This window comes from Strix aluco, chromosome 30, assembly GCF_031877795.1.
Source record: "Strix aluco isolate bStrAlu1 chromosome 30, bStrAlu1.hap1, whole genome shotgun sequence".
NCBI classification, from domain to species: domain Eukaryota; kingdom Metazoa; phylum Chordata; class Aves; order Strigiformes; family Strigidae; genus Strix; species Strix aluco.
Window position 1 is genome coordinate 2,558,409 of NC_133960.1, and position 26,845 is coordinate 2,585,253.

General features: G+C 59.3%; 1 protein-coding gene across 2 annotated transcripts; it reads left to right on the top strand.

Annotated features, from left to right (window-relative positions):
* The first annotated feature begins 1,260 nt into the window (after nt 1–1,260).
* Nucleotides 1,261–26,671, top strand: LMNA (lamin A/C). Of its 2 annotated transcripts, none has more exons than XM_074809228.1 (12): nt 1,261–1,726; nt 19,888–20,044; nt 20,174–20,299; nt 20,413–20,583; nt 20,673–20,798; nt 21,034–21,254; nt 21,344–21,548; nt 21,691–21,798; nt 21,933–22,052; nt 22,139–22,237; nt 23,844–24,098; nt 25,211–26,671. In XM_074809228.1, the coding sequence occupies exons 1-12, from the start codon at nt 1,377–1,379 to the stop codon at nt 25,241–25,243; spliced, it is 1,971 nt and encodes a 656-aa protein (XP_074665329.1). In that variant the 5' UTR covers nt 1,261–1,376; the 3' UTR covers nt 25,244–26,671. The 2 variants fall into 2 exon arrangements, with proteins under 2 accessions (XP_074665329.1, XP_074665330.1); XM_074809229.1 differs by lacking the exon at nt 1,261–1,726 and adding an exon at nt 3,161–3,267.
* Nucleotides 26,672–26,845: the final 174 nt, after the last annotated feature.

Sequence of the window (26,845 nt, forward strand, 5' to 3'; positions counted from 1 at the left end):
AGGCTCTCACCAGTGCCCCCAGCTTTGGGGTGCAGCTCCTTTTCCAGCTTTCCTCGCTGCAGAGCCCAATTTTACAATCAGGAGCTCACAAAGGAGGAAGCTGGAGCCCCCCATGGTCACCACCCGCCGCGATCCTGGCTCAGCCCCTCATTTCTGGGGTGCCAAAGGGTTGCTTCTCCATTCACCTTGCTGGTCCCAGTTCTCCCTCAGCTGTGCAGGAGGGTTTGGCTTTGTAGTGCAAAGCACAGGGGGGACAAAATCCAAGGAAGGGACAACCCCCCCCCCCGTGGTAGCGCTGGAGGGTGTCAGGAAGCGTGTGGCAGATCTGGAAGTCACGAGCCTCAGCAGCGCTTCGAGGGAGGAAGGGCACCCCGCACCCCGCTCTGCCAGCGGCTGGGAGCACTGGGAATCGCCTGCTCTGGGAACTGGAGATGCTGGAAGAATGTCTGAGTGCTGGCGGGACTGGGAATGGCTTGCACTGGGAGGTGGGTGACTGGGAAGAGGGGCAGGGGAAAGTGGGCTCAGTTGGTGCTCAGAATTGGGGGTGTTGTTACAAACTGGGCACAGCGGGCATGGGAAACTGGGAGAAAGGATAAAACTGGGCACAGCTGCTACTGGGGAGAGCTTGGCAATAAGGACAGGCAGCGCTGAGAGAACTGGGCAAAGCTGGTGCTGGGAAAACTGGGGGGGTGGGGGTGTCCTCTGGTGCCCCAAGGCTCTGTGTCTGTCATGCCTCGGGGTTCTGGGGTACCCCTAGGATGTGGTGTTTGGGGTGACCTGGGACTCTGTATTTGAGTTCCCTGAGCCCAGAGTTTGGGGTGCTGCCGGGTTCTGTGCAGGCTGGGGGTCCTGCCTTCAGGGTACCCCAGGACCCCCCAGCACCCTGGGGTCAGCTGCTGAGATGCCCCCTGCCCTGTCCTGGGGGTGCCCCACCGGGGGGGTCCTGGGGGTGCCTGGCTGCACCCCATTGCTGCAGCCCCTCGCAGGGTGACTTTGCCTTTGACAAGTCCCCCCAGGTTGAAAACCAGCCTCAGCTGGGGGGATTGCACTAGAAAAGGGGGGGCACGGGGGGTTTACAAGGGGGTCACCACGGGCTGGCGCACCCCAGAGCCGCCTTCCCAAGGCCCCTTTTCCCAGCGATGCTTTTCCAGCTTTTCCCAAGCAAGAGCCTTGACTGATGCAAGTGGGTTTGTCTCCACCCAGGTTTCGGATAACTCCACCCGCCTCCTCCTCGCAGCTCCTCCTCCCAGTGCACAGCCCAGCTGGGATATAAGCAAGTCACTCAGACAACCAGGAGCAGCCGAGACAGCTGGGTGGGTGGCGTGGGACGCCGAGCTGTGACCTGTGCCGTGTCCTTCGCCTCGACGCCGGCCCCCATGGCGACGCCTTCGCAGAAGAGGAGCACCCGCAGCGGGACTTCGGGGACCCCCTTGTCCCCCACCCGCATCACTCGCTTGCAGGAGAAGGAGGACCTGCAGGAGCTCAATGACCGCTTGGCCGTCTACATCGACAAGGTGCGCTCGCTGGAGCTGGAGAACGCCGGCCTGCGGCTCCGCATCACCGAGTCGGAGGAGGTGGTGAGCCGCGAGGTCTCGGGCATCAAGGCTGCCTACGAGTCGGAGCTGGCGGATGCCCGCAAGACCTTGGATTCGGTGGCCAAGGAGAGAGCTCGGCTGCAGCTGGAGCTCAGCAAAGTCCGGGAGGAGCACAAGGAGCTGAAAGCCCGGTGAGTGCCCGGCGGGGGGACCGCGGTGCGACGGTCACTGTCGTCACGCTTGGCGGGGAGCCGGGGGGGGAGGAAGGAGCGACCTGGAGGAGGCAGGGAGAGGGGAAACCCGTGACCCGTCTGGGGCAGGAGTGTCTGTGGCAGGGACTGAGAGAGGAGGGAAGCTGTCCCAGCATTCCTGCTCTCCCTCCAAGCGCCATCTTTGGCCGGGATGCCCTTGGCCGGGGGGGATCTGGGGGCAGAACTGTGAAAACGCCAGGCTGGGGCTGAGGGGCCAAGCGCCAGGCTCCTGGGGAGGGTCTGTGCGACGCGGGGCAGGAGCGCTGGGCTGGCGGCCCCTCTGCCTTCGTCATCCTGGAGCTATTCCTAAACACGCTCCGGCGCAGACCGGGAAGCGGTGCCAGCCAGCTGGCTCTGTCCTGCCCACAGATCTCGCCTGCTCGTCCTATTTTCCTCTGCTGTCTTTGGCACCAGTTAAAGAACCTGCTCGGGTTTTGTTTGCCTTAACTCTCCCTGTGCCGAGCTGTTCCTGCTCTGTGGGGTCCCCTGCTCTGGGGCGAGCAGTGCTCGGGCAACGCCTGCATCCCCTCTCCCATCGGCTGGCTTTGGGTGCTGTGCTCCAGGTCTGCTTTGAGGCTCAAATGTCCCCAGCCCCTTCCCATCAGGTTTATATCTTTTCCTTTCCTGACATGCCCACCTCGTCGCCACCTCCCTGCTGCCGTTGAGTGCCTCTACCCTCCCCTCCTCAGGACTGGGGCAGGTCCCCTGGGGACACGGGTCCCTGGCTGGTGTCACGCTGCAGGGACAGGCCGCTGGGCTTCCCCGCAGCCCTGTCACACTCAGCTCCCTGAGTCCCGCTCCACGGAAGGAGCGAGCGGGTCCCTTTCCGTCATCAGCTTTGGCTCAGGGCAGGATCCGGGCTGGGCGGTGGCAGGACAACCCCCTCTTCCTCCAGCTGATCTTTTGCCCCTTATTCTGGACGCCTTGTTTTGAGTCTGTACCAAATGAGGCTAAAATTAACTTCCTCAGAAGATGCCATAAATATTCTACCTACTGAGAAGGGAGTGAATGCGCAGCCTTTTACAGCTGTCTTTGAAAGCCGGGTGGTGTTTTATATTTAGCTTTCTATTTCCCGTGCGCTGCCGCGGCTCTGGCCTTAGATAAGGCGCCTTCGCTCGTCCCGCTCGCTGCAAGGCAGATCCCTCCTCGCCAGATCCCAAGGATCTGGGAGCTGGCAAGAGGAGGAGCTGAGCTGGCTACAGGCTTTTGCTGCTTTATGCAAACCCAGAACTATCTATCTTGGCCGGGATCTTTCAAGGGCTGGAAAAAATGCCCGGCCCGCAGCCGTCCCTGGCTGAGAGCTGCGTGCTGAGCCTGGAGCTGGCTGTGCTGCAGAGCAGTCCCTGCAAAAAAAAAAAAAAAGATGTGTTAAGCTTTTTCCTGCGACGGGCTGCGCTCCTGGAGCTTGTTGTGCTTGTTCCCTAGCGCTGACAGATCCCCCTGAAAAAGTGTTTTGACTCGAGGGGATTCCCAACAAGCAGGTATCGGTTTGGAGGTGGGGTTCAGTGGGGTTTCAGACTGCGGTTTTCTGAGAATGGGTGGTGAGCAGAGTTTCTGAAGGAGAGGGGTGTTTCGGTGTGTTGAGTTGTCTCTGAGTCACAGTTTGTGAGATGGAAGAGTGGCTCTGCCGAGGGAAGCTGATGCTGTTCATTCCTTACCTCTGGCGTGTCCCTGCTTTCGTGGGCAGCGGTATTGGGGCCACTTTCCAACCCCCAAAATCCTTGTGAAGGGGCCGCAGCTCATCACTGGGGACCTTCTGGATGAGGCAGAATTGCTCAAAGAGGGGCACAAATCATCTGCCAAGCCACGATGTTGCTCGCGGGGCTCTGTTTGTCCAGGGTACCCGGAATCTTTCGGGCATGGGGGAATGGGGCAGCCGCAAACCCGACCCTGCGGATGGGTCAGAGCCAGTGGGGGGTCGGGAAGGACCCGTGTGCCGCTGTCGTGGTGGAGCCATCGGTGCGGGCGTTGCTTCGCTCTCCACCATCCGGCTGGGCAGGGAGGTACCGGTCCTGCCGGCTCTGCCTGCCCACCCCGAGCCCCCAGGTCGACGCCTTGTCCCGGGCAGTTTCACTGACATTTTGGCCAATAAATAACTCAGCAGCTCGCTGCTCCCCTCGCTCTGGCCGGCAGCCCCCGGGGGAAGCGGTGGGTATCTCCCGCAGGGCAGCCGGTTCTGGGGCCGCGTTATCAGCACCCGCAGCCGCAGCCGGGGTTGTCTCGCCAGTGCAGAAGGGAGGGTGGGGGGACTGGGGGTGTCTGGTTGTGGGCACGGTGCCCGGCGCTGGGCCCACCCCGGGAAGGAGAGGACTTGGGTGCTCCATCTGGGGTGAGGGAAGAGGTGCTGGCTAGAGGGGTGCAAACAGGGCACCAGTCTCACCAGCTGCTGACGCACCGGTGCAAGAGCTGTGTGGGTGGAGGAGGGTCAGCCTGGGGCAGAGCTGGGTCAAGCTGCAGGCAGCTGCCTGCCCTGTGCCTCCCACCACCCCTCTATTCCTGGCTGGCTGCTCTTCCCCTGGGGCTGGACCCTTCCTGAAGCGCCCAGCCCAGCTCCTCGCACCCGAGGACTCTCATCCCTGTGCAGCCTGGTGCTGGCTGTGCCCCAGGGCGAGGGACCCGCTCCGGGCACCACTGCCTGGCCCTGTGCCACGCGTGTCCCCAGCCCCTGGGCTTCCCCGTGGGCTCCCCAGCCCTGTGTGGCCACTGGCTCTGCCAGAGCCACATTTGAGGCGGAGCAGAGGGTGCGGTGAGGGTGGCTGGTGACTCAGGGGTGCTGGCAGCACTGAGCATTGTCTCCTCCCAGACCCTGGGGAGAGCCGGGACCAGCCTGAGATGCTCCTGTCCCAGCTGTCCCTGACCTGCCGTCCCCAGTGAGGGGCAGACGGGTGGTTTGGGGGGGGCACAGGCTCCAGCACAGCTCTGGGCCGCTGCGGAGAGCTGCTCCGCACCCCGGTCCTGCCCATCGCCCCCTCTCCATGAGCTGGCTCCTGACTCAACGGGGTGAAAACAGGAGCCGTAGCCCTTGTCTTGCTCCGCTGAGGATTCACCTCATCCCAGATCCTCGAGGCACGGCTGTTTGTCAGCACGAGCGAGCCCCAGTTTGAGGGTGCAGGGTGTATGGATACGGCCCTCGGGCACCTTCATTCCCATGAGAGGAGCCCCGAGGGGCTTCCCAGTGCCCCGCTCCCGTGGGCAAGGGGTGACTGTGCTGTGGCCAGCTCCCTCCTCCGAAACAGGAACCAGGCCCTCATTAGCAGTGCGGCTGATGAGCGATGGCTTCCTGAATTGCAGCCCCTAACCCAATTAAGCTGGTGCCTTGGCAGCGCCTCTTCCTCCCCAGGCCCACGTCTCATCCCTGGCCCTAATGAGGAAAAATCTCCTGTTTTCCAAAGGTCGGTGTGGGTGTGGGGGGGGAGCATCTCCAAGGGCAGAGCAAAGGAGGCATCAGCGAGGCTGCCAGGAAGGCTGGGGTGAACCCCACAGCAATTCCCCATCCCAGGTCGATCTTGCCCTGTGCTGGGGTTGAGCAACGACCTTCCAGGAAGGAGCAGGTAAATGAGACCCGTTTACTGAGAAAAATTTAAAAAAAAAAAAAAAGGAAAAAAAAAAAAAGCCTCCTTGCCACGGGGCAGGGCGCTGCTTTTCTGCCGCCTTTAGCAGCAATGTGCTCGTGCTGGAACATTTGCGTGGGGGAGAAACCTCAGGCTCCTGGGCTGTTTCCCCCCCTCTGTCTTGTAGAAACCCTGCCAGGGAAGGAACGGTTTGGCTCGGCGGAGGCTTTGCCCTTTTGGAGCAAACAAAGAACAGCTTGTGCAGCCGGGTGCTGCTTTGGGGGAGCAGGCGGTGTGGAGCCAGGACCCCCCATGCCCCTCGGGGACCCTCTTAAACACGCTGCCCTGAGTCTCCAGCGCTCTGGACAGATTTATTTTCCGCCGACCCGGCAGCTCGGGGTGGCTCAACACGCCTGCCCTGCGCTGACAGACCCTGCGGCAAAAACCCCGTTTCTTCGAGGCTGAGGTTTTTGTTAGCTCCTGGCTATTTCTCTGCGGGGGTATTTCTTGTCTGTGCAAACTCTCAGCCCCCCTTTTTCCCCAGCTGCCCAAGCAGGACGATCTCAGGCCCCAGGAAAAGGCTCCAGCACTTTTGTTTCGTGGCTCGGCCGCGTTTGCTGGCACCTTCCAGACGTGAGCGTTACCCCGTCCCGCTGCAGGGCTGGGCCGTCACCTCGCTGCCTGGTGTGTGCTCAGGGATGAGGGGAACAAGAGGAAATCCTGCTGCCTGAAACATTGTTTTTAGGATAGGATCCACCCTGGCAATTGAAGGACCTTACCCTCAGAGCTCAGGGATTAAAGAGAAGCAATTGCAGAGGGAAACGGGGCTTGTTTTGGTGTGGGAGCGCATCCATCCCCAAACGGTGCCTAGCACAGCGCGTCCCGGCCTGCCCTGGCCACGCTTGCTGCCACAAGTGTTTTTCAGCCTCACACACATCACTTCAGCTGTCTGAGTCCCATTAACACTTAAACTTCAGAGCCCAGCCGAAGCGAGAGCCGTGCCCGGTGCAGCGCTCAGCAGAGGCATGTGAAGAAGGTGCCATGGCCAGGGTGGGACATGCCAGACTGCTGCCAGCTCCTTATTTTGCTAAATTTGTGCCCTTTGGGAGCTGCAGTTTCCTTCCTTGCTGCTGGCAGCGGGGCTGGGAGGAAGCTACCGGAGTTCTCCCCTTGGTCCTGGCCAAAATGGGGGCTGGAGGAGGCGCTGGGAAGCATCAGCCCAGCGGATTCTGGCTGGGCTGCCCCGGGGCAGAGCTGGGAATCGCCTCCCGCTCTCCTGCCACCAGCTACGTTGCCCGTTTCCCCGTTCTGTCTGTTTGTGTGACTTTGCTGAGCCTGTTCCCCTGCGACTGCCTCGGCGTGTTCCCTGACAGCCAAGGCCTGTGAAACCTGTATCTGTCCGCAGCTGCCGTCAAGTCACCCGCAGCCCCTCACCGGGGTGTCGGGGCTGGGTGCCCACCTGTCTCCGCTCCCTTCCCCTCCCTGCCGAGGGTTGAATAGCCCCAGTGTGAAGCTGAACAACTGCAAGGGGCTGGCACGGTCCCCCTGCCCCGCTCGGCGCGGCGGCAGCTGCAGCCCCGTGCACCCGGCTCCCGGCCATCCCGCAGCCCCGTTTCGGTGTGCCAAGGGGGGTTGCGGCGCGTCCGTGAGCCCCACGGTGCAAATTGGGGCTGTGGGTATTCAGGAGAGCCAAAGGGAGTGGAACCTGCTTGAGGAAGTGCATTGAACCAAGCCCGCAGAGATGCCACAAAACCAGACTGGGGTTAGGACACCTCCGTTCCTGAGCGGTGCTGAGTCAGCGTCGCCCGTTGTCGATCGTAAACCAATTTCCTTTCCATGATGAAGATGAAGGCGCCTGTGGCTGTGGTTATCCTCCAAGCTGTCACCAGCCACGATGCTTTCTTTCTACCTTCCCATGTTTAGAGCCAGGAGATGCGATAGAAACAGGGACAAAGTTCCCCAACAGCCCGCGCAGTTTGCTCAGGGAATGCCCCGCTGCCTGGACTTTACCCCGCTTAATTACAGGGCTGCACCACCGCACGTATCGGCGCCGTGTCCGTGCCGAGAGGTGATGGAGCCGGGGCTGGGAGCAAACAACAGCTCTTCTGAAGCTTTTGAATTTTTGCATCGGGGCTGCGAGTGGCTCAGAAGCACTTCTGTAGGAGAGTTTCTGATAGCGGAGGTCTCTCAACCCTCTTGGACAAAAGCCACCTCCAGCCACTTGCTCTGGCTCCTGCTACCAACATCCGCGTCCTCCTGCCACCCAGCTCAGTGCCCCCAGCCCTGGCTGAGCAAAGCTTGGCGTCTCCCTGCCGCAGTAGAGGTAGTGCCAATTTGTTAGGGTTTTATTTAATAACAGTTCAGTGATGCGCTTTCTCCGTTAAAGCCCCAGTTCTGAGTCATGTGAGCCCAAAACAAAAGTCCACGCTCTTGACATGGATGTGTAAGTAACATGTGGCCTTCAAAGGAGTGGGAGCCCAAAGGATTCTTGGCTTTAGCGCTCACGGGCACCCGACTGTTTTCCAGCACTGGGGGTGGCCAGTTGCCCCATTGCAGCTCCCAGTTCCCCACTGGGAAGAGCCACTTGTCCCTCTCTCCGTGCAATACGGTGGCTCTGTGCTCGCTGGTGGCTCTGGGGAGGGCTCTGGATCCAGCCCTGGCTGAGCTCGCAAAGCTTTTGCATCCCAGTGGTGAAGCAGGCGTGAATGGTGGCAATGAAACCTCCGTGCCACTCTCCATGGGTTTTTTAATGCCTGTCCCCCTCCGTGGGGACGGGGGGGGTGTTGCTGTGGGGCAGGAGAAGGAGGATCGGAGACCTGCAGCAGAGCATGAGCAGGGAGATGAGTCACGCTCAGCTGCATGACTTGGGGCTGGAGCAGGGTGCGGCCGCAGCGGGGCCGTGCTTCGACACATCTTAGGGAGGCCCCGGCCGCTTCGGCAGCCACCCTCGCCTGCCCCTTCCTTCCTGGTGTGACGGGTGCTCCCAGATAACTCCCTCCCCGGCAGCATCTGTGGGGTGCAAGGATGCCCCCCCTGCAGGGCACCGTGCCACGCTCGCTCCCCGAGTCATCTCCCCACAGCCCTGCGGGCACTGGGAAAAATTAGGGGGAGTTTTGTAAAGCTGAACCTTCCTGCCATGGGCTTTAGGGGGGAAGCAGAGCGCTGGGGAGGGCAGATTTGCTCCTTGGCATCATGGTTTTGCAGGCTGGGTTGCACCCGGAGCCCCCGTTCGCAGGGCAGAGACCTGTGGCATGTGTGTCCCAGCTAGCAAGCGGCGCCGCTTTTGGCAACCCAGCGCAAAAAGCTGCCGGGCTGGGGCTTGCCCTGTGGCGAGTGGATAGACTAGATATTAGGAAGTATTTAGATTGGATATTAGGAAGGATTTCTTTGCAGAAGGGGTTGTTGGGCGTTGGAATGGGCTGCCCAGGGCAGGGGGGGAGTCCCCATCCCTGGAGGGGTTGAAGAGTCGGGTTGACCCAGCGCTGAGGGATCTGGTGGAGTTGGGAACGGTCAGGGTGAGGTTCATGGTGGGGCTGGAGGAGCTTCAAGGGCTTTTCCAACCCAGACGATTCTGGGATTCTGTGAGTGCTGTGAGGGCACGTGGGGCTGAGCAGGAGGGAGGTAGTGGGGAGGCCGAAGGCTGTTGTGTGGCCCCATTTGCAGGTGATTCCGTGCATGCAGCGACTGGGGTTAAATTGCACTTTCTAGGGATGCCGCGTTGCAGCCCTCGCTGGTGGGGAAGTGGTTATTTCCTGCACGCGCACCGAGCCGCTCCGGGCTTCATCCTGGCACACTACGTGCGGGCAGGGAGAGCAGGCAGAGGTGTGCTGGGAGCATCTGCTGTGCTGGCAGAGCTCAGCAAAACACCGGCACTCATCTTCCCCGCTGCCCATCCCTGCGCTGAGCTGCGTTTTCCCAACGGCGTCGCCTTCAGAGCTGGCCTGGCAGCCACCCTGACAGCGCCGGTGCAGCCGGGAGCTCGCGGTGACTCACGCCGGCGGCCGAAGTGGGCAAACAACCTGCGTGCAAACAAACCTTGCAGCAATGTAAACACCTCGCCTGCCTTTATCTGCGCTCAGAGCCGGGATAGCAAACCCTTTTGTTCCCAGGAAGATGGGTGGCAGCTGCATCCAACAATCCCCTGCTTTGTTCCTTAAGCAAATTTTGCTGCCTGTAAGCTTTGTGTACCCAGATTTATAGAAAATGGGGTGGGATGGTGCTGCTGGAGAGGTAAGAGGAGACCTTGAGCTTGCTCCCTGTTTTGCCTCGCTTGGGACACAGAATCACAGAATCACTCAGGTTGGAAAAGCCCCTCGGGATCATCGAGTCCAACCCTCAGCCCGACTCTACAAAGCTCTCCCCTACCCCACATCCCCCCACAGCTCATCCAAACGGCCCTTAAACACCCCCAGGGGTGGGGACTCCACCCCCTCCCTGGGCAGCCTATTCCACTCTCTGACCACTCTTTCTGGGAAACATTTTTCCCTCCTGTCCAGCCTGAACCTCCCCTGTTGCAGTTTCAAGCCGTTCCCTCTCGTTCTGTCACTAATTCCCTGGGAGCAGAGACCAGCACCAACCTCTCCACAACGTCCTTTCAGGGAGCTGCAGAGAGTGATGAGGTCTCCCCTCCCCTTCTCCTCCTCACACTGAACAGCCCCAGCTCCTTCCATCGCTCCTCACAGGATTTATTCTCCAGCCCCTTCCCCACCTCGTTGCCCTCCTCCGCCCTCGCTCCAGCCCCTCGAGATCTCTCTCGGATTGAGGTGCCCAAAACTGGACACAACCCTCCAGGTGTGGCCTCACCAGTGCAGAGCACAGGGGGACTGTCACCTCCCTGCTTCTGCTGGCCACACTATTTCTAATCCAAGCCAGGATGCCGTTGGCTTTCTTCTTTCACTGCTGGCTCATGGTCCTCCCTGCCTTGTCCCGTCTTGCCCAGGGACCCCGTTCCCAGCCGTAACGCCGCAGGCACTGCCCAGGCTGCATCTTTCTCCCCGCAGCGTAGCCAGGACAGCGATGCCCCCACAACCTCCTCACTGCTTTCCATCACCCCACTTAGGGGCTGCAGAGCTTTGCATTCCGGGACGCCATCAGACCGCACGTGTGTGCAGAGGGAAAGGAGGCCACCGCCACATTTGCATGGTGGCAACGTGTTTCCTCGCTCCTGGGGCTGGGATTTGCATCCCTGCTCCTTCTCTGCTGCCCCAAGTCCTGGCTGCATCACCAGCTGCCAGGTCCCAGCAAAACACGACCTTAACGACTGTTTTTCCCCTCCTGCCCCAATGCTCCAAGTCCCGAAGACGTGATTCATATGAGCGACTCAGCTCACTGTTTTTAACTGCTTTTGTAAGGCCACCCCCCACCATGTCAAATCCCCCCGGAACCCCTGGGAACCTGCACTTTGGCTTCATCCTTTAAGGTGGTGTTTTATAGGCTTTGCCTTTCTGCTTCACCAAGAGAAGGATGCGTTCAAGTCGTTCTAATATTCTGGGATTTCTATGGAAATGCAACACTAGGAGTCATTTAAGGTGAAAAAAAAAATAATTTACATACAAAACATCCCATAAAGTTGGAACCCAGTTGTTGCAAAAACTGGAATTTACTGTGGCGGAGTAAGATAGTCAAGACTGAGCAAAATCCCTTAAATTTCATTCAGTCCAAAATGTGGATGTTGTGGGAATATTTGTCCATTATGTTAAAGATATGAAACCACATTTTTCATCAGTGTGAATGTTCACAGAATTGCGACAAATACTTTGGATTTCCTTAGTCTCGCCTCTTCCCAAAGGCAAAACGGAGGCTTAAGCGTTAAACAGGTTTTTATGTTACACACGACACTGCAAATTGTCAGTAAATTGTGGTTGGAAAAACAAGTTTTCTTCCTGTGCCTTTTCCACTGAAACCTTGTCCTCAGGAGGTGGAAAGTGAGCAATGTGGAAGGTGTATTCACATATTTGAGCTATGTCTAAAAAAATTGTCTTTCCAGCACAATTCCAGTCTTTTCAGAGAGTTCCTTTTTCCTGATGAAGGACATTATTGCTTTAATCTATATTTAAGATGGTTTAAGCCCAGGCCATCAAGTGCTTGTAGATAACCTGATTCAAAATCTGCGGGAAGCCACCAAAAAGCAGGCTGGAATGTTCATAATAAAAGATTTTGGGTCATGCCGAGCTTGGGCTGCGAGGGGGGATTGATCAGTGCTTGATTGTGGTTTTTCAAGCGGTTGAGATGTACAGGTTATTAAAGTCTTCTGCGATATTTTTTTTTTTTCCAATCAAAAATGTGGATTTTGCAAGCGAGGAACCAGCCCTCCCTCTGGAAACCCCAGGGTAAGCCGATCCCCTCGGCACCTGCGGAGACAAAAACATTGGCCGGGTTTTTTCCTGTGCGCCCTGCAGACAAATTGCCGAGCTCTGCGGCTCTGGGGACAAACCTGGGGCTGGATCAGTTTTGCTAAATCAAGTTTCAGCTGGTGGTATGTAGTCCCAGCCTGGAGGCCTGGGTCTCTGCTTGTTCCAGGTAGCCCAGGGGTTTGGTGGCGAAGAGAATCCATCAGGAAATTCCGCCCTCGTTTTGCTCGCTCGTCCCCGAGGCTCAGCCACGAGCCGTGCTGGGCTCTGCCCGCTCCTGGCACCGCTGGCTTCCAGCCACCGATGCTCACTTGCCCTTTCCCAGCTCTTTGCATCCTCTTTGCATCTGCCTCCTGCGGTTTGCTGCACCCTGGAAAAATCCAGGGCAGCTGTGAGAGGGGGTTTTGCAGGCAGCAAGCACCGGCAGACCTGGTGGGAAGTTGTTCTGCCCGCTGCACGCCGGGGCACAGGTCTGTGGAGAATAAATCCTGCCCCTTGTCTGTGCAGACACAGACATGTATGCCTGATGGAAACCTCACCCCCAAAAGCGCAGCGTGGGCAGTGGAAAGCAAAGTTCCGTCCGTTCCCCCCTCGACTCCTACATGGGAGCCGGCAAAACCCCCTTTTCCAGCTATAAAACCCCTCTGATAACACAGAACCACAGAATCACTCAGGTTGGAAAAGCCCCTCGGGATCAGCGAGTCCAACCCTCAGCCCGACTCTACAAAGCTCTCCCCTACCCCACATCCCCCCACAGCTCATCCAAACGGCCCTTAAACACCCCCAGGGGTGGGGACTCCACCCCCTCCCTGGGCAGCCTATTCCACTCTCTGACCACTCTTGCTGGGAAACATTTTTCCCTCCTGTCCAGCCTGAACCTCCCCTGTTGCAGTTTCAAGCCGTTCCCTCTCGTTCTGTCACTAATTCCCTGGGAGCAGAGACCAGCACCAACCTCTCCACAACGTCCTTTCAGGGAGCTGCAGAGAGTGATGAGGTCTCCCCTCCCCTTCTCCTCCTCACACTGAACAGCCCCAGCTCCTTCCATCGCTCCTCACAGGATTTATTCTCCAGGCCCTTCCCCACCTCGTTGCCCTCCTCTGCCCTCGCTCCAGCCCCTCGAGATCTCTCTCGGATTGAGGTGCCCAAAACTGGACACAACCCTCCAGGTGTGGCCTCACCAGTGCCGAGCACAGGGGGACTGTCACCTCCCTGCTCCTGCTGGCCACACTATTTCTAATCCAAGCCAGGATGCCGTGGGCTTTCTTGGCCACCTGAGCACACTGCTGGCTCATGGTCAGCTGCTTGTCAATGAGAACCCCCCAGATCCTTCTCTTCCAGAAAGGAAGAAAATATACCATCTGCCCTTCAAAACCACAGAGCCCTCCTGTTACTAGGGGGGACTCAGCCCAAACAGTGACGTCACTTGGTGACTTGGGATTTCCATTTCGAGCCGCTGGCCAAGGCTGGGATGAGTCACCAGCACTGGCGTGACAGCCCGGGGACGGGGAGCGACACCGGGGCTCCCCAGCCAGCACAGGGTGCGTGAGGCTTTTTAATATACTATTTATTCTCTGAAATCATGTCTCTGGCTTTTAAGTAGTGAGGGGGGCCCGTCGGTCCGCGCCGTGGTCATGTGCATCGATTTGTTGCAGTGCTGATGAAGCCTAATTGCTTTTCCCATCATGAGAGGCGAGGCTCCGGGGAGACGGCGCGTGGGCGCGGGGCGTTTGCTCTGGCGTATCCAGCGAAAGGAGAAAAGCTCCTGAAAGGCTTCGTGAGGGAATATTTGTAGCCGATTCCTGGTGGTACCTGCTGTGATCAGGTCCCGTCACGCTGGGCTTTGTATGTGCCTGCAAGTCCCGGCAAGGCTCCTGGGGATGGGGTTTTTGTACCAGCACTAGGGTGGCCAGCAGGGACAGGGGAGGGATCTGACCCCTGGGCTCGGCACTGGGGAGGCCGCCCCTCGATGAGTGGGTTCAGTTTTGGGCCCCTCACTCCAAAAAGGCCATTGAATGACTCGAGCGTGTCCAGAGAAGGGCAACGGAGCTGGTGCAGGGTCTGGAGCACAGGTCTGATGGGGAGCGGCTGAGGGACCTGGGGGGGTTTAGTGTGGGGAAGAGGAGGCTGAGGGGAGACCTCCTGGCCCTCTGCAACTCCCTGAAAGGAGGGTGCAGAGAGGGGGGAGGAGTCTCTTGAGCCAAGGAGCCAGCGGCAGGCCAAGAGGGAATGGCCTCAAGCTGCGCCAGGGCAGGGTCAGACTGGCTCTTAGGAAGGATTTCTTTGCAGAAGGGGCTGTTGGGCGTTGGAATGGGCTGCCCAGGGCAGGGGGGGAGTCCCCATCCCTGGAGGGGTTGAAGAGTCGGGTTGACCCAGCACTGAGGGATGTGGTGGAGTTGGGAACGGTCAGGGTGAGGTTCATGGTTGGGCTGGAGGAGCTTCAAGGTCCCTTCCAACCCAGATGATTCTGTGAATCTGTTTGTGGAGGGACAGGAATGACTAAAACTTTGGGAACCCCAGGCTGAGGGGTCCCTTTGCATCCCTGTGAAACGCTCGTTTCTGGTTCCCAGCGAAGCAGCAGTTTTGGTTTGTTTTTAGGATGCAAGGAAAGGCCAGATCCCAATTCCAGGAGTGGGAAGCCCAGCTCTTAGTCGATGCCAACAAGCTGTTCTCGCTCTGCTGGGGCCCCGTGGAGCTAAACAAGCCCCTCAGCCCCAGGGACGAGCGTGCCAGGAGCGTGCGGCACCAACCCTGGCACCAGGAAGGGGCTTTGGCACAGCCGCTGCTGGAGGGCGGGGGCTGTTTCCGTGCATCCTTGAGCACCGCCAGCACTGGCATCCCCTGGCTGCCATTTGGCAGCGGTTTTGGTGCCTAACAGGATGCTGGCTCCGTACAGATGTTGTCCTCGCTATACATCGGGCTGCCTATTTACAGCTCCCCTGCTAGGAGACCGGCCTGTGTTTATCCTGGTGATTTGGCAAAGGCGCAGCGGCACAGATGAGTCAGGAGCTGGGAGAAGCTGCTTTGCCACATTCCCATTGCCCCACTGCGGAGGTTTTCTCAAGACCGCCCTTCCTCGCGCTGTCCCTGCTGCTTGTCCTGGGGGTCCTGGTCCCTGGGGCGGGGGAGCCATCCCTGGGGTGAGGGAGTGATCCCTGGGGTGGGGGAGTGATCCCTGGGGTGCGGGAGTGATCCTTGGGGTGAGGGAGTGATCCATGGGATGGGGGAGTGATCCATGGGATGAGGGAGTGATCCCTGGGGTGAGAGAGTGATCCATGGGATGGGGGAGTGATCCCTGGGGTGGGGGAGTGATCCCTGGAATGGGGGAAGTGATCCCTGGGGTGGGGGGAGCGATCCCTGGGGCAGGAGAAGCAATCCCTGGATTGGGGGAAGTGATCCCTGGAATGGGGGGAGTGATCCCTGGGTTGGGGGAAGCGATCCCTGGGATGGGGGAGTGATCCCTGGGTTGGGGGAAGCGATCCCTGGGGTGGGGGAAGTGATCCCTGGGTTGGGGGAAGCGATCCCTGGGATGGGGGAGTGATCCCTGGAATGGGGGAAGTGATCCCTGGGGTGGGGGGAGCGATCCCTGGAGTGGGGGGAGCGATCCCTGGGGTGGGGGGAGCGATCCCTAGGACCAATCCCTGGTGCTGGAGGCAGCGCAGCGCAAAGCAGCAAGGCCAAGGTGGGGCAGAGCAGGTTTTCTGGGTCCTCCCAGCAATCAGATCCCTCATAAACCTCCTTGGGCACATGATGCCTCTCTTACCTCAGTTTCCCAAGCCGTAAACATGTCGTAAAGTCTTTGCTGGGGTCGTGTTTCCCCAGTCCTGTGGCAGGGCTGCGGGGGAGCAGGCTGGTGTGTCACCCGGCTCCGTGCCAGCCAGGTGAGAAAGAAACCTGGGGACGTGCAGAAAGATTTCGAGATGGGGCGTGAGCCTGCGAGCTCCCCTGACTTGGCACCTTCTCTGGGGTAGGGCAGCTGCGATTTGGAGGCTGGGAAGGAGGGGAACGCCTGTTTCTCCACTGGCTCCACCACCCCGTTGATCCCCTTCCATCCCGCGGGAGCCGCCTCGTGCTGCAGAAATGGCTCGTGGTGATCAGGGGCAGGGTGAAACCAAAGGGTGTTTCCTAAAATGCATCTAGTGGGTTTTGGCTTCTCGGAGAGGGTTGGCACCTTTCTGCCAGCCTGGCGGGGCACGTGCCCAAAGCTGCTCGCCTCCCGTGAGCTCCGACGGCTCCGGCCTGTCACAGCTTTTCCAGAGGGAGAGCCCAGAATGCGCCAGATTTCTGGGATTTGGGGGCAGAGCGAAGGGAAGCAAGAGCAGATCCTGGGCGCTGCCCTGCGGGGCTGTCCCTGAACCTTCTGCAGGGACTGTGCACCCTGAGGGTCTTCAGCCCTGGCCCCTTTTGAAGCCACCGTGTCAGCTTTGCAGGCTCCTTTCTGTGTCTGTGCCGAGTACAGTCAGAGCAGCTCCAACTTTCCATTAACATTTGGATTTTCTGGCAGCTCAGCTGCAATTTTCTTTTTTTTTTTTTTTTCCTCCTTCCTGCTTTTAAAAGCTAAAAATAAAATGTCTTGAGGCCCCTTTTCCCTCCATCTTTTCTCTTGAGACGTTTATTTCTTGAGGATTTGGTGCCTCTGTTGTGTTTTCTCCTCTTGGCTTCGATAAATGCTTGTTTTTTACACCCGACTCTGCCAGCACAGGGGATCCAATCCTGTGGGACGCTGAGCCCTTGTCCCCTGGCTGCAGGCACGCAGCCCTTCAGTGTGGGTCTGTGCTTCCCCTTTGGCTGGCAGAGGATTTGGGATCTTTTAGGCTCTGAACAGGCAGGATGGAGAGACCAGTGAAACCCTCCGGGGAGGAGGAGGAGGAGGAAGGTCCCTGTTCGTCCCCTCGCTGAGGGAAGTGGGAACAACGCAGCTGCCATGAAAGTTTTTATTTTTAGCCCAGCGCCAGCTGGAGCCCGGGAGGCTGCAGGGGAAATAAAAGCAGGACCCAACGGGAGGGGAAAACTCAAAGCCTGGCTGGGCTGGAACAGCGACCACAGGGGTTTGCGTGGACGGGTGGGCACAGGGGTGGGAGAGGACTTGCCTGTGTGCTGGAATCTCATCTGGTGGCTGCTGCGTTCGGGGTCGGGGCTGTGTTTTGAAGGCCCATGGGTGGAGATGCTCAGGTTGCAGTGAGCTGTGTAAGACCTCTGGACTTACCAGAGGAAAGGACAGGACAGGACAGGGTCTGTCTCACCGCCGTCCTTCCAGCAGAACTGCTCCCAAGCTCAGCCCCGCCACGGCCGCTGCAGCCCAGCCAGAGAGCTCTGAGCTGCCGTCTCTGCTCCTCCCCAGTGTAACCCAGAGCTCAGCACCGGAGGCTTTTAAGGAAAAGAGATTTGTCCTTGAGTCTTCTGGGATTTACCATTTTCTAGGCATCAATGTGTTTCGCCTAGAGCCTGGATCCCTCCAGCCCCTGGAGAGGGCGAATCTGTCACTTATAAATGGCACTGGTGTCCCCCAAAGAGTCAGAGGCTCCAGGATGTGCCTGAACACTGCACGTGCCACGAACCCCATCCCAAAGAGCCAGTGACCCCCCCAGCTGTACCCCTGCAGCCGACACAGCGAGCAAAGAGCTACGGAAGCAAAACACCAAGGGCAGGATCTTCTCGGAGTGGTTAACTCGGTCGAGGACAGCGGGATTAAACCCTGCCAGCAGTGCTGGGGTGGCCACGCTGGCTGCAACAGCGAGTTGCTGTCAGATGGGAAAACTCAGCCTCAAATGTTGCTTGCAATGAGGCGAGGAGGCTCCGCATCGGCTCCCGGATGGCATTTTTGTCCTATGAGTCACTGGCATGAAAGGAGCGTGTTGCATGGGAAGGACCCGCCGGCGTGGCGGTTGGGCGGCCGGCTCCGGCAAAGCGGGATTCCCCACAAAAAGGGGGCGAATCGGGTCTGGCAGGGCCCGACGCGGTGTGAATATCTCTGAACAACATCTCTGTGCTGGCTCAGGTCAGAAAGCAGAAAGAAAGGCAGGAAAATCTGCCGTTGGCCAAGCAAGGAGCTTCCCACCCACGTGCGAGTCTGATCCCTGCTCGTCCCGGGGTCCCTGTGCGCAGGAGGGGCGGCAGCACCTCCTCGGTGTCTCGCTGCCGACGTTCCCCGTCCTGCCGCGGGGCTGGATCCTGCAGCTGGGACGGGCTGAGCGCCGTCTGTGCCCCGAGCCCCTCCCTTGGTATTTTTTACCCATGATCTAATGGCGCGGGTGCGCGCTCACCGCCCCAGGAATGTGCCCCACGCGCCGGCACACGGCCAGCGCTCGCCCACGGCCGAGGGGCCACCGCAGCTGGCGCCAGTCCCCGGGCACGTCCTGCCTCCACGAGTCCTACACCCGATTTTGAGGGCGGTGGGGTGACAATCTGTGTCCTGAGCTGACAGCGCAAGCCAGCCCGGTGCTGACGGCCCCAGAAAGTGCATTGGGTCTTGTCTTTTTATAGGGCCTACCAAAATAGCGTCAGGTTGTGTTTTGGTGGGTTTAGTCGGATCAGGTTCCCTGGTCACACAGCGATGCGTCTCGGGTCTGCTGCTTCTAAGAAATGGCCTTGACCTGCTGTTGGAGGGTTTAAAAAGCAAGGAGGGAATGGAGGCACGGAACGGCAGTGCTGGAGGCTGAGCCCAGCCTGGGGGGCCGGCACCGCTGCTCTGCACCCGCCGGGGGACGGCGGTGGCCTGAGCTCGTGGCGAGGTGCGTCCACGCCCGGACAGCCCCCGGCCCGGCTCATCGCCCGCTGCCCTCCGTCCGCTCCAGGGAGAGGCACCAGCCTCCCAGCACTGGGAAAGGCGTCGAGGGTTTCTCTGCCCAGCTGCTGCCTTGGTTGGGCAACTCTGGCTATGGGGCAGCTCTGGCCATGGGGCAACTCTGGCTACAGGACAGCTCTGGCCATGGGGCAACTCTGGCTATGGGGCAGCTCTGGCCATGGGGCAACTCTGGCTACGGGGCAGCTCTGGCCATGGGGCAACTCTGGCTATGGGGCAGCTCTGGCTACGGGGCATCTCTGGCTACGGGACAGCTCTGGCCATGGGGCAGCTGTGGCTACGGGGCAGCTCTGGCTACGGGGTAACTCTGGCTACGGGGCAGCTCTGGCTATGGGGCAGCTCTGGCCATGGGGCAACTCTGGCTATGGGGCAACTCTGGTTATGGGGCAACTCTGGCTACAGGGCAGCTCTGGCCATGGGGCAACTCTGGCCATGGGGCAGCTCTGGCTACGGGACAGCTCTGGCTACGGGGCAGCTCTGGCTATGGGGCAGCTCTGGCCATGGGGCAGCTCTGGTTATGGGGCAACTCTGGCTATGGGGCAGCTCTGGCTACGGGGTAACTCTGGCTATGGGGCAGCTCTGGCCATGGGGCAGCTCTGGCCATGGGGCAACTCTGGTTATGGGGCAACTCTGGCTACGGGGCAGCTCTGGCTACAGGGCTTCTGCACCCCCCAGCACCCTCGCTCCTCCCCAGCTGTCACTGCCCCATACGGCCCCGTGCCGCCCTGTGCTACACTGCAACGCTGCTCTGCACCGTGCCACCGTGCTCCACTGTATCACACCATCCCACACCGTGCCACGCCACGCCGTGGTGTGCCATGTCACACTGCACTGCCACACGACACCGTGATGCCCTGTGCCACACCACGCCATGTCACGCTACGGTGTCACGCCACGCTATGCTGTGTCACGCTGCACCGCGCTGTGCCATGCCATGCTGTGCTGTGCCACACCACGCCGCACGCTGCCACACCACGCCGTGTCACGCCACGCCATGCTGTGCCATGCCGTGCCACACTGGGCCACACCACGCCATGTCACACCAGGCTGTGTCATGCCACACCACGCTGCGCTGTGCCTCTGCGGCATGGGCTGGGCTGTCCTGACCTCTAGCAGTGCAGCCACCGTGGGTGTGTGTGTCACACGTGGACATTACAGCCCTGAGACGCCTCCTGCTCACCCAGTCCTTCCCAGCCCTTTCTGTTTCCCAGTATCAAACCAGTGCTGGCCACGCCAGGTGGCTGGGACCTACTGGTTCCTTGTCAGGTGGGTGTTGGGTACAACCCTGCGGCTCTTTCAGGTGATCAGAGAAGTTCAGACGTGGTGCTTGGGGTGGGGGTGTGGGGTGCATCGTGTGGTCTCTCCCCGCCGTGCCACTCATCCGTGCCATCCCGGTTGCAGGAATGCCAAGAAGGAAGGGGACCTGCTGACTGCCCAGGCGCGGCTCAAGGATGTGGAGGCTTTGCTTAACTCCAAGGAGGCTGCGCTCTCCACAGCCTTGGGCGAGAAGCGGAATCTGGAGAACGAAGTGCGGGACCTGAGGGCACAGGTGGCCAAGGTGAGTGGTGACAACCCTGTCCCCAAATGCCCCAGGGACCCCCCAGGTCCCCGCTGTGCCAGGGGATCGGGGGGCAGAGGCACAGCTGGGTGGTGGGTCCCTGTGAGCATCCTTCTTCATCCCCCGCAGCTGGAAAGCGCCTTGAACGAAGCCAAGAAGCAGCTGCAGGATGAGATGCTGCGTCGCGTGGACGCCGAGAACCGGCTGCAGACGCTGAAGGAAGAGCTTGAATTCCAGAAAAACATTTACAGTGAGGTGAGGCGCGACGTGCCGCTGCAGCGCCGGGCTCGCTTGGGATTGCGTCGTGTCCCCATCCCCAAAGCCCATCCCACCCCGAGGTGACACTGTGTCCTCTGACCCGTCACCAGGAGCTGCGGGAGACCAAGCGCCGCCACGAGACCCGGCTGGTGGAGATCGACAACGGGCGGCAGCGGGAGTTTGAGAGCAAACTCTCTGAAGCCTTGCAGGAGCTGCGGAGCCAGCACGAAGCCCAGATCAGGCTTTACAAGGAGGAACTGGAGAAGACCTACGGGGCAAAGGTGAGCAGCACCCGCACGCGACCATCCCCTTCCCCGCCCCGATGGGCAGAGGGTGCTGAGGACGTTAACCCACCCATCCTGTCCTCCAGCTGGAGAATGCCAAGCAGTCAGCCGAGAGGAACAGCAACATGGTGGGTGCTGCCCACGAGGAGCTGCAGCAAACCCGCATCCGCATCGACAACCTCTCGTCTGAGGTCAGCCAGCTGCAGAAGCAGGTGAGTCAGGACCAAGGGATCCCCCCTGGATGTCCACCCCAGGGGATGGTCCCCTCCTGGTGGAGCAGCCACCCTCACCTTCCCTCACACAATCACAGAATCATCATCAAGGTTGGAAAAGACCTTGAAGATGATCCAGTCCAACCATTAACCTCACACCGACCGTTAGTCCAACCATTAACCTCACACTGACCGTTAGTCCAACCATTAAACTCACGCTGACCTCTCCACACAGTTGGCTGCCAAGGAGGCGAAGCTGCACGATTTGGAGGATATTTTGGCCAGGGAACGAGAGACCAACCGGCGCCTGCTCTCCGACAAGGAGCGGGAGATGGCCGAGATGCGGGCGCGCATGCAGCAGCAGCTGGACGAGTACCAGGAGCTGCTGGACATCAAGTTGGCTCTGGACATGGAGATCAACGCCTACCGCAAGCTGCTGGAGGGCGAGGAGGAGCGGTGAGCACAGGGCACCGTGCCCAAGGGGCTGTGTGGGTCCCAGCCCTCGTGTGCTCGCTGACTCCATCTCACCTTCTCCTCCTGCCCAGGCTGAGGCTGTCCCCCAGCCCTTCCTCCCACAAAGGTGCCTCCCGTAGCCACTTGTCCACCCCGGGCTCCTCCAAGAAGAGGAAGCTGGAGGACAGCGAGAGTCGGACCAGCTTCTCCCACCACGCCAGGACAAGCGGCCGCGTCGGCGTGGAGGAGGTGGACTTGGAGGGCAGATTCGTCCGTCTCAGGAATAAGTCCAACGAGGTGCGTTTGCCTTCGGGAAGGATCCCTGGGATCCCTGGGGGTGGTGTAGCTCAGCCCCACTTCACCCCACAGGCAGGAGGTGAACCAAGACAAGCTGGGGAGGAACGGGGGGGTCTCAGGGTTGCTGCTCTCTCTCCCGCAGGACCAGGCGATGGGGAACTGGCAGATCAAGCGACAAAATGGAGACGACCCCCCCATCACCTATCGCTTCCCCCCAAAGTTCACTCTGAAGGCTGGCCAGGTGGTGACGGTGAGTCCCTGCCCGGGGAAGGATCCAGCCGAGATCCTAAACCCATCCAGGCCATCGGTGACGCGGAGCGGTTGGAGCCTGGGGACAGACCCGCAGACCCAAAACGTTGCTTTTCTCTGTGCTTTTCTCCCTAGATCTGGGCCTCAGGGGCTGGGGCGACCCATAGCCCCCCCAGCAATGTGGTGTGGAAAGCCCAGAGCAGCTGGGGCTCTGGGGACAGCCTGCGCACTGCCCTGATCAACTCCAACGGGGAGGTGAGAGCCTGACGGCAGCACCAGCTCGGGGCACAGGGGGGTCGGCAGACATCAACCCCCCCAACTCCTTTCCTGTCCCCCCGCAGGAGGTGGCCATGAGGAAACTGGTCCGCACCGTGATCATCAACGATGAGGATGAGGATGAGGATGAGGATGAAGTTAACATCCACCACCGCCACCACCACGTGAGTACCGTGCTGGGGAAGGCGCCGGGCCCAGGGGGTCCGTCACGGGGATGCTGAGGGAGCTGGGGGCCGGTCCCAGTCAGGGCGGGAGGCAGCTCAGCATCACACAGGATCAGGCCTTATGGGAGAGGGCAGTTGGGAGGCTGCTGTGGAAACAACTACACAGGAGAAGCCAACAGACCTGGAGAAGATTACTGCTTAGAAAAAAAACTCTGGAGACCTTCACAGAATCCTCTCGGTTGGAAAAAACCTTGAAGATCACCTAGTCCAACCGTTAACCTAACACTGAGAGTTCTCAACTACACCTTGCTGGAAGCCATCTCCAACCCTGCACAACCTTGACCTGCTGCGAAAAGGGCTGGAGGAGCTGGGCGGGAGGCTGAGCTGGTACCTCGCATCGCTTGGAGGTGGAGAATGGGATGGTGAGAAGTTGATGGACACTTCTCCACAGCAGCTGCTCCATCCTCTTCACAGGGGTGATGGAACAAATCCAGAGGTGACTTTATCCTTCCTCTCAGCCCATCGTTCCCCTCACAGAGCCGAAATACGCACCAGGAAGAGAAGCGGGCAGAGAGCAGGCAGAATGCCAGGAGTAGAGCTGCAACCACTTCTCCCCATATCAAAGAAAACATCCCTGCCTGCAGCCCAGGAGCCCCCTCAGCCCGTCAGCAAAGAGAGATCTGTCCTCCCCATGAGATGCCCGCAGGAATCATGCACGGAGAGACACCGCCACCGCCACGCTGTGCCTCAACGCTGGCGAAAAATCTGCTGGATGCCGCTCCCCGGGGCTCTGCGTGACAGGAGCAGGATGGGGCGTCCATCATCCACTTTCCTTCGAGTTCTCGGGATCTGAAGAGCCACGCCGAGACGGATATCGACTGTCCCTGGACGGAGGAGCCAAGCTCCCGTGGGCCAGTGCTGCCCATTCAGCTGGGGGCTGAATCCTTTCCATGAGCGATTTTCCTGCTGGAAAGCAGCAGCTTGTGCTCTCCCAGGCAGCGAGGAAGAGGATGCTCTTAGATAAGCACAGGAGGAGCACAGTTAGGATGTCTCTGGTGTGCTGAGAGCCCAGGGTGCAAGGACAGGGCAGCAGGGCTAGTTCACCCATCAGCAATGTGCCAGCCCCAGTAATTTGGGGTTATAAATATCATGATAATAATATTTTATTATTTTTAAACCACATGATAGAGAGGATGGGGGGAGCGTGAACCCTCTTTGAAGACTAACTTGAAGAGCCCTCCTGGGTCACACTGTGGTCCTCAGGGCAGGGTGCTCAAGGCAGAAGATGCTTGGGCAGGTGTTCAAGGTCACAGAACCACACAGACTCCCAGGATCATTCAGGTTGGAGAAGACCTTCGGGATCAGCGAGTCCAACCCTCAGCCCGACTCTACAAAGCTCTCCCCTACCCCACATCCCCCCACAGCTCATCCAAACGGCCCTTAAACACACCCAAGGGTGGGGACTCCACCCCCTCCCTGGGCAGCCCATTCCACTCTCTGACCACTCTCTCTGAAAAATTTTTTCCTCCTGTCCGGTCTGAACCTCCCCTGTTGCAATTTAAAGCCGTTCCCTCTTGTTGTTTGTCACCCCCCCCCCCCCATCTAGGGCAGCTGCGGTGGCTCTGGGGACCCCGGTGAATACAACCTCCGCTCACGCACGGTGGTCTGTGGCACATGTGGCCAGCCGGCCGACAAGTCGGGCAACCAGAACGCCGGCATCAACACCGTGTCCTCGGGCTCATCCACCTCCAGTGTGACCGTCACCCGCAGCTACCGCAGCATTGGTGACTCTGGCATCGGCCTTGGGGAGAGCCTGGTGACCAGGAACTACCTCCTGGGGAACTCCAGCCCCCGTAGGCAGGTCAGTGCCATTTCCACACCCCAGCTCCAGGCTGTCCCTGCGCTGATGGGTCTCCACCCTCTCCCTGCTTCATCCTTTCCCAACAAGGGACCACTGCGGGGGTGCCTTCCCCTCTTTCACAGAATCCCAGAATCATCTGGGTTGGAAAAGCCCTCGAAGCTCCTCCAGTCCCACCATGAACCTCACCCTGACCGTTCCCAACTCCACCAGATCCCTCAGCACTGGGTCAACCCGACTCTTCGACCCCTCCAGGGATGGGGACTCCCCCCCTGCCCTGGGCAGCCCATTCCAACGCCCAACAACCCCTTCTGCAAAGAAATCCTTCCTAAGAGCCAGTCTGACCCTGCCCTGGCGCAGCTTGAGGCCATTCCCTCTTGGCCTGCCGCTGGGTCCTTGGCTCAAGAGACTCCTCCCCCCTCTCTGCACCCTCCTTTCAGGGAGTTGCAGAGGGCCAGGAGGTCTCCCCTCAGCCTCCTCTTCTCCACACTAAACCCCCCCAGGTCCCTCAGCCGCTCCCCATCAGACCTGTGCTCCAGACCCTGCACCAGCTCCGTTGCCCTTCTCTGGACACGCTCGAGTCATTCAAGGGCCTTTTTGGAGCGAGGGGCCCTCTCCTCTCCTCCTCTCTGCTTTTCCTCTTGCCCCGGGCACCTTCGGGCTTGCACAAGCCTCTTTGCAAGGGGATGGTGGAGTCTGAGAGGGGTTGGAGCAGGAGGTGTCTGTAGCATCTCCCCACCCATCCCACGCTCGACCCTTTTGGCAGCCCCAGCACATCCCTCACCCTCGGCAGCTCTCGTTCCACCGCTGCCCAGCATTATTCATGCTGGTAACTTGAATATTTCAGCACTTGAATATTAATACCCTCGATATTAGTCAGTGTTATTCCCCTCATATATTACTGCTAATTCTCAAATTTCTGACTTCAGTGCTATAAATACCCAAGCCAGGGGGCATTTATTATACCCCAAGGGCCAGGGCGGACGAGAGCCAGGGGCCCACACTGGGCATCCAGAGGGTCCCGCTTGGACATTGCTGCCTCCTTCGCAGCCAGAGCAAATGGATGGTAACCCTGGGCTGTATTAATTTTCTTCTTTTTCTTTTTTTCCTCCCAGGCTCAGGCTGTGCAAAACTGCAGCATCATGTAACTCGGTGGCACCATTCCTGTGTTTCCTGGCCATCTCGAGCTAGTTTCTTCCCAAAGCAAAAGAAATCTTTTCCTTTAAAAAGATGGTATCAAAAACCAAGGTTGGGTTTTTTTGTTTTCTATAGCAGAAATTTTATATATATATATATTAAAAATGCTAAAAGATGCTTTGATTTTTTTTTTTTGTAAAGAAAAAATCTATTTCTATAAAAAAAAACCAAACAAAAAAAAGCTTTTCAGCTTCAAAATTTTTTTAAAACTTCAGCCAAAGACACCGAGGAATTATGTTTACCAAACAGCCATGCAGAAGGAGATTGTAGTTTAATAGCTCTTTAGATTATCACTTTTTTGCCAAAGCTTTTTATATAGGACTGGGAGAAGCAAAGCCACCCCCATGGGAGCCACGCGCGTCGCGGCGGCAGGAGCGGCTCCGCAGCGGTGCTGGGGCCCAGGCTGAGCTGAGAGCCCCGATGCTGTTGCGGATCACCCTGACTGCGCTGGTGGGCACGTGCGGTGGAGGGTTGCTGCCTCAAGCACCTTTGCGACCCTTTTTTTCCTCTTTTTTTTTGGGATCTGAACCCAAAATTCCGTGCTGGCGCGGGGGGCTCCTGGCAGCTTGCGGGTGATGCCCCATGTCTCTCCGCGGCCGTGCGGGCATTCGCCCCCTTCCCAGCCCCTTGCCCACGTGCGCTCCCATCGCTCCACGTACTGTATTTCCCAGCCGAGGCACCTCTTGCCCTTGGGGTTTTTCTTTTTTTTTGTTGTTTTTTAAGCAGCCGAGTTGTGCCTTAGCCGAGGCGGGGGCCACTCCAGAGCAGGGCTGGGAGCCCCGCAGGACCCCGCACGGCACTGAGGGGAGATGGAGTAGGGGAAGTGAAAACCCACCGGAGCTGCATCCCGGGACCACATGGATTTGGCGGATGGGGTGATGGACCTCACTCCCGCAGGCTCGGACCCAGCGGGACCCCCCCCTTGCACGCCCTCTTTGGGGGCTGCCGCATCCAGTGGGGTTCACCCCTGTTTTTCTCGCCTGCGGTTGGTTGGGCCCTTCTCTGGTGGCAGGAGTTCAGGAGCCCATTTCAGGGCAGGATGAGGCCAAGGATGCTTAGTCCAGGATAGGTTTGCCAGGAAGGCAGTGAGGAAGTTTTTTCATTTGATTGAGGGAGATTTTGGGGTCTGGCACGGGCAGCTCCCCTCTCCGCAAGGGTCCACCCAGCCGTTGATGGAGATTTCAGCTTTTTGCCTCAATCGGGGAATGCCCACAGCACCCCCTGCCTCGAGTGCAGCCCGGGGGCAGGATCAGGCCCCCAGGACAAGCCCCCCCCACTCCGGTGGGATCTGGTGAGACTGCGTATGTATCTGTGCTTGCAAAGCTTCTGTATTACTGCCTGTATTTCCTTCCAGAATCAATACAGCCAAACCTTTCCCACCCCGTGTGCTGTCGTCATTCCTGTCCTGGGGTGGGGGCTGGAGGGGGGCTTGGCTGCACCCCAGCTTGACGCTCGCTTTTGGCCTGGGGGGGCGGGGGGGGGGAATGGAATCTCTTTTAGCCCCGCAGCTGGGGCTGGGGGTCAGCACCCTGCCATGGGTGGGGAAAGCGGGG